A 12,134-nucleotide genomic window follows, 5' to 3' on the forward strand; every position below is an offset into this window, starting at 1 on the left:
AAAGTATCAGTTTGAACTTATATGTTTCGTGTTCTTCTTCATTTCCCCCTAATTATTCCGTTTTATGAGTATCCCTATTTCTTTTGAAATCTCTTAGTGATAAATTTACTCAAAGGATGCTAAAAATTTATATTTCAAGCATTGATATTTTTTTCAATTTAATTTAATTCAAGAAATTCTATGTAAAGTTTAATTCAAGAAATTCTATGTAAAGCTTAATGACATACACTGATTATTTGTCTTAATCTTTCGAAAGCTTTTTATAGTATGTCTCATGGTAAGTGCTGTATATTTTGTAGCAACACTGAATAGAAGCATTTATTGATCCACAACGAATGAGAAAAGGACAGAATGGTGCTACCGACAGCAATTTCATTTGTTTGTGGTGTAATACTAAGATTAGCATTGTTTAGATCATCCCTTCCCGACTGGTTGAGTACGAAAACAGAGGTGGTCACGCCGTTAACATCATGGGGTCGTGGTAAGTACAATTCCATTTAATTTAGCCATAGACCCTAATTAACCGTTCATACACTTTGCACTAGCTAGTTTTAGATATATAGCTCTACGGGAAATATGGGGGTTCGTAAGGCTACAGTTCCTTCTTCACCAACTAAATTAAAGTTTGCGGCGCCCATAAACTTGGGCTGATTAACCTTATTTCCTTACACTTTAATGTTGACATGTATATAGACATTATATTATAGACGTCATCACTTTACTTGCCTCTTATTTCCCCCTATTTAAAGTGATTGTTACGTCAGAGTTCACGTTGGTCTAGTGCCGTCTAGCTCTTTAAAAACTCCCTTGATAATTAAAACTATGCATAGTGTACTGTTTTGTTTACTTAATAAAAAGCATGATGTTCTTGAAATTACACATTTTGTCTGGTTCTCCAAAGTTTATCTGGTTCTCAAAAGTTTTACTTTGATTCTCATGAGAATGCCATTTGCAATGTTTGGAATTGCATTGTGGTTCAAAATTTACTGATGCCGAAAAATTATGACAGATCAATGGGCAAGAAAACCATTGTGCCATCACTCGATTGTATCTGAATGTGTACAGAGATTAAAGAGTTGGATGTTCCAAATCCGTGTACATTGTGTCAGCAGTATACAATGTACCATACAGTACAATGTAAATGTATAGTCTTTAATTATTAGAGATGAGAGCGTGAAATGGGGAACCATATTTTAGGGATCTACTAGTCTGATAAAAATAAAGCATTACTGGTATGAGTAACTGACACCAAAAATATCCTTTGAATGAATATGCAGTGGGTCCGAATTTTCTATTCGCACACTCCTTGCCAGTAGTGCTCACTTTGCTAGCCAGTGCTGCGCTCACTAATATGTTTTATGGTGTGACTGTATTGAGGGCTAGACCATTAAATTCTATGAATTTTTCACTGTTAATTTGCACAATTGGATCTGCCTATTTTTCCATTCATAACACCATATGTCGCATGCTCAGTCTGCATTATGATATCATATTAATAGAGGCAGATATCACTTGACAATTTTCATGAAAGCATCAAAGATTTCAAATTTGAAAGTAGGTAAAAATGACCAAGAGAATAACAATTGTTTTACGAATCTTTTAGATATATTATTCCTTTTCTGCCATCTTTGAAAAGTTCATAGGTTTAAAGTGTAATTTCTATTTTTAGTTTTTGGTATATTATGTTTTTTCTATATGGAGAGCTTTAGTCTCAGTGATCAGAAGGGTCTTCGCCCTCTATCATCATTCATCAGCCCTTTAAAAGGATTTCTCATGGTGACTTTTGATCTGCAGATGAATTTATGATACTTCATTTTACCTATTACCTAATAATTGTAAAATGTCTAAAAAAAATATTAAGGTATGACTATTAACCACAAAGTTAGGGCTGTGACGATACTGTACTTAGCCGATACGGTACATATCACGATACATTGCAACTAAATGAATAAGGGTTAAAAATTTATTCAATCTGTCGATGTATTACCGCATGTCCAAAGTTATTTTGATATATATATTTAAAATGAGCGTTGCACAATTTACAATTACTTTAGTCTCATATACACTACTTTTTCATAAACATGTAATCCAAAGTTTTCCACACTCCAGATTTAGCTTCCTAACAGTTTTGACAACTTTACGAGGTTTTCCGCCATCTTTGTACTTTCATATTAAGCGCGCGGACTAAAAATAGCTGATATATGAAGCTCGGATATTTTTGGAAATTAAAAAAAAAGTTCGCTTAGGTATCGTTGTATTAATGGTAAATGTATCAATCCAAATATCGTCAAAATAAATACCGTGATGCACCGGTGCATCGGTGGATCGTCCCATCCCTAAAGTATGTTTTGTATTGAGGTAAATCTGTCCAAAACAAGCTCAAAATTTTTGGAACACAAGTTGCTATTGTTTGTGTCTGAGGAACTGTATCTCTATGGCATGTCAGTCAGAGAAATTTCTCGTAGAGCTAAAGATCTACATCTGACCTTGTACTTATCTTAGCTGAGATTTTGACCTACCTGCTTCAATTTTAAAGCAAAACACCCCTATAATTCTTCATTAGCATTTAAAGAATACATGTACATTTTTATTTCAAAGAAGACTTCAACTCATGACTTCTGGCTCTAGAGGATTATAAAAGGGTCACAATTTAAATTCAAATGTCATGTCAAATTATGAAATACTTTTGAAGGAAAATGTAAAAATAAAAGTTGCAATAAATACATGTAGCATCGATAAAATATAAGATATGCTATTTATTGTTTGACCCAAACTCTTGTTTTGATCTCATTTTGTTGATTGTTTTCATATGAGAGAGAGAGAGAGAGAGAGAGAGAGAGAGAGAGAGAGAGAGAGAGAGATTTTCTGTTCATCTGAAGGTTAAGTGCATGTATATGACTAAATGCATGAATACATATTTTTTAAATCAGGATGTTTAAGTTTGTGCAGCAAAAATATTTCAAGTTTACAGCAGTTTTCATTTCATGAGTTAAATGTAAAATTCCAAAGTAATAAAAAGCAATGATAACAAACTTGTTTTACATGTTTTATCTCTATATGATAGACATCCAGTATATAAGCAGGTCTGAACTATTGTCACTGATAGCCATGAACTTGTGTTTGTAAATCTGTCCAAACCAATCAGTGATACCAGATTCGACCAATTGTAAAACTTTTGGCTTATGCATATACTTATGCAGCTGACGATACTGAATGTGATGCAATTGTCAAAGTTTTACCAAAAAGGAATTGATATCGTCAGAGTGAATAACAGTTGAAATTGATATTGCAAAAAGTCCAGTACTGTAGAATCATTTAAATTCATGGGGGCCAATTTTTGTGGATTGTTTAAATTTTACAGGTTCGTGGGGACGTAATTTCGTGTTTTATCGTACATCTAAAAAAAAGAAATATGACTTATAATCATAATTTAGTAATTCGTGGAGGATGTAAATTCGTGGATGAAAGGTACCCACGAATTCCACGAAAATTGAGCCACCACGAAATCTAATGATTCCACAGTATTTCCTTATTGACATTTCCCCGCTTTTTAGCTCACCGAGACGAAGTCAAGGAGAGCTTATGCTATACCCTCGGCGTCGGCGTCGGCGTCCGGACCTGGTTAAAGTTTTTGTTGCAGGTCCTGTATCCAAGCTATTACTTGTCCTATCTTCACCAAACTTGCATGGATGATGCATCTGGACCTACTTATGGAATTGAAAGACTTGGATGCTGAATCTGGGTCCTAAATTTTAGATGCTGGAGGAGTTTAAGGTTGTTGGACCAGGTTAAAGTTTTTGTTGCAGGTGCCCTTTGATAGCAATATCTAAGTTACTGCCGGTCCGTACTTCACCAAACTTGCATGGATGGTGTGCCTTATGATACTGATGCACCAGACAGGCTTGAGTGCTGAATCTAAGCTATAGGTTTCGGATGCTGGAGGAGGTTAAGGTTTTTGGAGCAGGTTAAAGTTTTTGTTGCAGGTGCCCTCTGATGATTATATCTTAGTTACTACTGGTCCTAACTTCACCAAACTTGTATGGATGGTGCGTCTTATGATACTGATGCACCTGACAAGCTTGAATGCTGAATCTGAGCAATAGGTTTCGGATGCTGGAGGAGGTTAAGGTTTTAAGAGCTGGTTAAATAAAGTTTTTGAAACAGGTGCCCTCTGATGATGATATCTTAGTTATTACTTGTCCTTACTTCACCAGACTTCCATGGATGGTGTGTCTTATGATACTGATGCACCTGACAGGCTTGAATGCTGAGTCTGGATTCGGATGCTGGATAAAGTTAAGTTTTTAGGAACAGGTCACATGTTTAATAGATGATAGTACTATTTCAAACTTGCATAGTTGATTTAACTGTAATATGAATGAATTGCAGAGGTAGCTTCAGATGCAGAGCTTGATCTCGATTATCAAGGATGCTAAAAAATAAATCTTAGTTATTACAGGTCCTTACTTCACCAAACTTGAATGGATGGTGTGTCTCATGATACAGATGCACCTGACAGGCATAGATGCTGAATCTGAGCCATAGGTTGCGGATGCTGGAGGAAGTTAAGGTTTTAATTGCTAGTGCCCTCTGATGATGATGATGATTATTACTGGTCCAAACTTCACCAAACTTGCATGGATGATGCGTCTTATGATACCAATGCACCTGATGGGCTTGAATGCTTAATCTGAGCCATAGGTTTCGGATGCTGGATGAGGTTTAGTTTTTTGGAACAGGTCACATGTTTTATTGATGATAGCTTGCATAGTTGATTTAACTTTATTATAAATTAAATGCAGAGGTTGCTTCAGATGCAGAGCCTGATCTCCATTATCAAGGATGCTAAAGAAATCTCCTACCTCACTCAAACCAGCTCGATAGATAGATGTGTTTGTTGATAAATGATATAACATGATTTCTATGATAAAGTTTTGTATGATATGAAACAATATTGTTTGATATGATACAATATGATATCATATGTTATATTATAAAAGTTATACGATACGATATGATATTGTATCATTTTTTTTTATGATATTGTATCATGATATTGTTATGTATAGTATTGTATACTATGATACAATATTGTATAATATTATATTGTATTTTTAATTTATTATTTTATCACATGATACAATTACATAAGATATTGCAAAATATTATATTGTATCCTATGATACAATATTGTATATTCTATAATATTGTATCATACAATATTGTATAATATGATATTGGTTTCAGTAATATAGAATTATATCACATGAAATTGTATTATATGATATTGTTATATTATATAATATTGTATCATACGATATTGTATGATATGATATTGGTTTTTATGATATATTATCATATCACATGAAATTGTATTATATGATATAATTATTGTAATATATATTATTGTGTCATATGATACAATATGTATAATATAATAATGTATTTTATAATATTTTACTTTATCACATGATATTGTATCATTTGATAAGATACAATGTTGGAATCAAATTATATTGTATTATATGATATAATATCATATAATGTATCAAATATGTTTCAGTGTCATTCAATACAATATCATACTATATTATACAATATAATATCATGTTTCAATGTTATGATGTATTATGTAATATGATATTGTAATATAATATTATATTGTATAATATTTTATGATATTGTATTATGTGATCAAATACAATAAGGTATTACACAATACAATGTCATATTATACGTTACAATATCATATCTCATTATTGTTTATTACGGTATTTTATTGTATTATATGATATATATTATAAATATGACATGATGCAATATTTAATTTTATATCATTGTATTGATTAACATATGAACATATGATTATCATAAAAAAATTTATCAGATGATATACGATATTTTGTCAAAACAGAATCCATGAATATCCAAGATCATAAAGTATTATTTTCATATAAAATGATAAAGGTGGTCTTATGTAGGTGATGTCTCATAAGGGTGATGCTCCGTCTCGGTGAGCTTAGTAATCTATGATTACCTATGTTTACCTAAAAAAATTGACAAGAATGAAAATAAAGTTCATACATAGATTTATAATTTTAAAAATCTGTCATCTTTTACCCATTCAAGCTTTCTCTAACTGGTAGCAATTTCTCGACATTATCATCTTTGTATTTCCATGTTGTTGCAATGCATAATATTGTCAACTATATATATTTTGATGTGTCTTTTACTCAGATGCAATAGACTTATTTGAAAATAATAGGTTGCAGTAAGTTAAGGTATCTCACTACTCATGTTTTGATTTCACTGCGCAGATGATCATTATATTTAAAATGAATATGATTTTATTTATTTAATCATCACAGATAGATTATTATTTCATAATTACACAACATTCATAAAGAAAATCCATTTGAATTCAAGAAACAAACAAGTTTTTTGGGGAACTATTTTTTCGTGCGGAAGGTTTTTTAGACGAAAATGACAGAAACAAGCAATTTTATGAATTTTCAATATACTTTTCTTTTTATTATACTTTATTCGTTATTCACATTTTTAACATTTGATAGGTTTGTAACATATTTTATAGGTTCTGTGTGACATGTAAAAAATCAAATCTTGAGAATGTGATAGCCGTTTAGCATAAAATCATGCATATATATAGAACATGTCTGAATTTTTTTAAGCCAAATTTTGCGAGAATTTTACCTTTGAAGCCCTATATCTAAAATTTGACATCACTGACCCCCATGTTATATTATGTCAAAATGATACTGAATACATATTTAGGCAAACTGGATTAATCTTATAAAATTCTTGATATTCAAGAAGTTTTCATTTCAAATCAAATTGTAACTATTATAGAAATTGTCTATTTTAAGTGCAAAAAGGTCACAAAAAATGTTATGCAGCTTTGTACAAATTTTTTTCGTAATCCCTCTATTCAGTGTGACCATTGTTAATAATTAAAAACAATATTTGAAGAAATAAGTTTGCTTCATCAAAAGTACTGACAACAAACCCTAATCAGGATGAAATTGCATTTTAGGTGCAAAAAGGTCAAATTAAAGGGGCCATAACTCAGGGGATAGATACTGTTCCCCCATTATCTTTGTATTTTTTAAGTTTGTTTTGTCTACAGATTTCAATGATATACTTCTCAAGAAAATCTTGATACAACAACATTGAGGAGTGGGATACCTTAATATAGTTGTCCAGATGAGAGTTGTGGCCCATGAGCATTTTGTGTATGAATAATACCATTACCTTTATTATTACAGCAATGGAAGGGCTGGCATTACATAGAGAGGGTATTTCTCCTTACTCTGGAGATATTTTTCATGAGGTAAGTTATACATTTTTCAACCAAGTGTAATTTAAATATCTTTGTTGTGAACATTTAATTTTGACTCTTACAACAAAAATGTAGAATGCTTTGAATTCATTAATTTGCGTTCTATTGGATCAGACATTGATCAAGTGAGAGGGGCTTTTTGCTGTAATATTGTAAATAATTGTGGAATCATTAGAATAGCTGATGACTAGTGCATGTACAGAGGGAAGACAATGTTTAGATCAAGAGAGTTTTTGTCAAAGTCCCCGTTGAACGAATGATAAAACCTCATTTTAGTGAAGTCTCCCATGAATAAGATACACTCTACTCAGTAGATAGAACATTTAATTCATTTGAAATTAGATTCCCAAGAATGTTATACTTAGGTGTACAGTTGCCATATTAAAACATTGTTTTTTTATGTATATTTTTAGAGTCCTTTGATGCTGAAAATCCTGGGATTCATCAGTAGATTCTCACCAAATACCATCAATTTAATATTTGTGGTAAGATTTTAAAAGTACTTGAATATGTATTACACTTTAATGTAAATTCGTTAATTAAATGCAATACCTATTCAAGATTACTCTTTGTTTAATACCCCAAAAATTGAATATTCATGGTAAAACCATAATAAAATTATGTGTACAATATATATGAAGTTTATATGTAATGTTAAAAGAAGCATTAGTGTCTCTGTTGGTTTTGGTTATTATATTATGTAAGACACTTAGATGTATTCCTGCATGTACATTTTTTCCCCGTACATAGAATCATCAAATTATTTTCTCTTTTTATAGACTGCGACAGTATTTTATGAATAAGACAAGTAAATGGATTAAAACTATGTGATATATTTTTCAGCTGTTGGATATCATTCAGGGAATGATTCTGCTGAGAATAGCAAATACATTTGGAAGACATATGGTATAAAAAAGCTTTTGTGACCTACCGGTATACAGACAGACATTATTTCAATTTAATATAAAATTTATAACAAATATAAACCTAAAAATGTTAACATATCAGTTTTACAGTACATAGACTACAAATGTTTTGTACTACTATTTATTACAAAGTGTACAGACAAGTTCATACATATATATGTATCTTGACAGCTCCTGAGGCAAGCAACAAGTGTGAAGAATTACCATTCAGATGCCAAGAAAAATTTACTTCGAAAAGAAGACTTGATGGACCTTCAATTTTACGTCACTGTAGCGTAAGTTATCACAAAAGCATGATCATCATCATTGATGATGTAAACTTGTCACAAACATGTACATATATACATTTATCTGTATACATAACATTACATGTATTTAGATTGTAAAACAATTGTTATTGGGCAACACTTGATTTGTTTGTTTGAATTTGGAAAAACAGTACAAATAGTCTGTTTGAATTTGGAAAAACAGTACAAATATTTTTTTTAGGTAAAAAAAAAAAAAAGTACATGCTTTTGGATGTATCTGTATGTATGTAGATTTAACATGTATGAAATTCACATTCTTTACTTAAACTGTGTGTATTGAGATGGTAGAAGTGATTCCTTCTTTTGCAGGTTTTCCTTCAATCCATACAGCATAGCCACTTGTCTAGCAAGGTCCACTGCTGTTTTCAATAACATCATCATCCTCCTCGCTCTCTATCAAATGCTTAAAGGTCAGTTGGTTCCAAATCTTCATATACACCTAAAATTAATCAATTTTCCTCCTAGTCTCTGTTTCTCTCTGTAACTTTTTGATTTGGATTGTAGTTACAATGTTATCATTACATTTTCTTCCATTTTGTTTCAGGAAATTCATTCTTATCAGCAGTTTTCGTTGCATTGGCAGCCTACATTTCTATGTATCCCATCATTCTCTGTGTGCCTGTGGCAATTCATTATTTCCTGGTTTGTAAATTAAAATAATTTTAATTACCTGGATTTTTATGTTTTCATCAAGTTCATGGAAACACATGATATTCAAGTACATTTACAGTAATATACATATATGTCATATTTTTTTGTTTGTTCCTTTAATAAATTTGATATTCTTGTTAAAAATATGGATGATTGATGAAATAGAAATTTGAAAAATTTATTTACTCTTAACAGTAACAGGTAAAATGTTTGTTTAAAATCTTGGAGAGTTAATTGCAAAGACAATGGTATGAATTATTTTCAGATGTCACGTAAAGGGGGAATGCATTATACCGACCCAACAACTGTGGTTAGCTACCTCCAGATTCTGGGCGTCACATTTGTGTCTTTAGCCATCATGTTGCTCTTCTCCATGCTGTTTGTGGGATCATGGGAATTTATTCCTTCCACATATGGTTTCATGTAAGAACTTTTAATAACATATTATTTGATAATCACTGTAGTCTATCATGTAATCGATGTGTAAAGGTCAGAACAGGCATATTTTCACATTTAGGTTTTGACAATAAGATGCATGTTCATGTACTATAAAGTCATAAACATGTACAATTGTAGTTTTTAAAGAGTTGGTAATCTCTTATCTTTGTAATTAAACATGTACATGATATTTACTGTATTAATTTTTTTCTGAATAGTACACCATTATAGTAAACCCAAAGTTTAAAGCCTCGATCTTCAATAAATATTTTTTCGTCACATGTAATGCGACGAAGGAAGTTCTTTTGTTGTACAACAATGTATATCATGTTCCTTACTGTTATTGTCATGCTTTTCTCTTAATTGTTAGAAATGCAATAGATATTAAACGATAGCCTTTTTCATTTTTTGTTGTTGTAATTTTGCCTTGGAAAGTATAACCATATTTAAATCATTCTCGCTTTTTATATAATCTAGAGGAGAAATATTAATTTAACCTTTATCTGTTATGGTTTCAGATTGGGAGTTCCTGACTTGACCCCTAACCTTGGGCTGTTTTGGTATTTCTTCACCGAGATGTTTGAGCACTTTAGAACGTTCTTCATTTGTGTGTTTCAAATCAATGTTGTGATATATACCATTCCACTGGCCATAAGACTCAGGTATATTGTCACATGTTAGGGGCAGAATAGATACATACATGTACCTGTTGTATGTAGCTGAACATGTCAGTAACTGTTATTGTAAACATGATACTTTTCATGTAAATTTTAAGCATTTTAATTGGGATTGTAGTATCTTGCCTAAACAAAACTTATGTTTTAAAATATGAAATATGTGCAACAAAAACAGGAAGTGTTTTTCTTCTCATACATATATATGAACTTGTACATGCATACATACATGTATGTGTGTGTACATCTAAACTCTGTAATTTTCCTTCATCTTTCAGAGAACACCCAACATTCCTTTTCTACATGCTGTTGTACACAATTGGAATCTTCAAATCCTACCCAGGCTATGGGGATGTGGGTCTAATGTTTGCCTTGCTACCTCTGTGGAAGCATGTTTATCAGTGTAAGGCGTCTTCATTTTTTGTGTGTAGTGATTTAAGCTTAGGAACAGATTTATACATTACTGAACAAGTCCTGTTCTTTATTTACAGACATGAGGAATACGTTTGTTACCGTGTGCATGTTCCTAGTATGTACCGTGTTCGCTCCTATACAGTATTACCTGTGGATCTATGCAGGCAGTGCCAATGCCAACTTCTACTTTGCTATCTCTCTGGCATTCTCTACAGCACAGGTATTTCATATTCTATTAAAATTGATAATGTTTTATATATATACATGTACCTACTTGTACATGTTTATTCATACTTGAAGTGTTTACATACTGTGGAATTGATAGGGAGCCAATTTTCTTTGATCGTCAGTTTGTTATAGGTTTGATGGGAAAGGGATGTTATTTTTTCATTTTTTGGATTCATTATCATAATGAATAAGTACATGTATAAGCGTTTTGTTTTATAATTTAATAAGGGTGTTAATTCATGGAAGGGATGTATCCACAAAAATTGAGACACCATGAATTATAATATGTACTAGTATATAACTCTATTTCATATATGTCTTAAAGATACATTGTACATTACATGTTACATGTACAGTATTATCATTTTCTTGTCAATCAAGCACAGTATGAATATATACCTACAGAATTCTAAACTTGAAAATGAATTTGAGAAATAAAAAGTGATAATTTATGTAATTTTTGCTACAGATACTGATGGCTACTGATTTGCTTTTTGGATTTCTGAAGAGAGAGTTTTACCTTCATAATGGGGACAAACACAAACTGCCGGATGGGACAGATGCTCAAATCATCTTGGACTCTTAACTTGGGGTTTAAATAAAGACTTCACAAGGAACAACCAATAGAGCTAAATTGTGCAATTTTATTTAATGTTTACTAGGATTTTTTTTGTTTCATGGAGAGAGAGAGAGAGAGAGAGAGAGAGTGAATTTATCACAACTATGAATGGCTGGACTTGCATGTACATTTATTTCAATCTCACTAATTTTTCATACAAGTACATATAGTTGATGCTGACGGAAAACACTTTTTGTACTTCTAGAAGACTGTAATTTTGAAAAAAAAATTGACTTACCCGGTAGTTTTTATTTTTAGAAATGATAGTCACAAATGTTAAAATCACCCAGAATCATCACCCAGTATTCAGAAAATAACCAAGTATTATAAATGCCCACAATAACTTATTAGCTACATGTATATATACCAGCACTATTACATGTCTTTCCATTTTTAGCTTTCATCTTGTACCTGACAAAGTTTTTTAGAGTTTTCATCACAGTCATAATCACATTTTCTTTTGGTCACTTGAGAAGTTTCAGAGTTTTCTCCCTTGGCACTGGACTCTTAACTTGGGGT

General features: G+C 31.5%; 1 protein-coding gene across 1 annotated transcript; it reads left to right on the forward strand.

Moving 5' to 3' along the window:
* Positions 1–273: 273 nt before the first annotated feature.
* On the forward strand, positions 274–11,828 carry LOC128190399 (phosphatidylinositol glycan anchor biosynthesis class U protein-like). Its single transcript, XM_052862439.1, has 12 exons — positions 274–481; positions 7,284–7,348; positions 7,771–7,842; positions 8,201–8,263; positions 8,455–8,558; positions 8,901–9,001; positions 9,136–9,233; positions 9,508–9,665; positions 10,199–10,342; positions 10,633–10,757; positions 10,846–10,988; positions 11,466–11,828. The coding sequence occupies exons 1-12, from the start codon at positions 352–354 to the stop codon at positions 11,580–11,582; spliced, it is 1,320 nt and encodes a 439-aa protein (XP_052718399.1). The 5' UTR covers positions 274–351; the 3' UTR covers positions 11,583–11,828.
* The last annotated feature ends 306 nt before the right edge of the window (positions 11,829–12,134 follow it).

The sequence above is a fragment of the Crassostrea angulata genome, chromosome 6 (assembly GCF_025612915.1).
Source record: "Crassostrea angulata isolate pt1a10 chromosome 6, ASM2561291v2, whole genome shotgun sequence".
Taxonomy (NCBI): domain Eukaryota; kingdom Metazoa; phylum Mollusca; class Bivalvia; order Ostreida; family Ostreidae; genus Magallana; species Magallana angulata.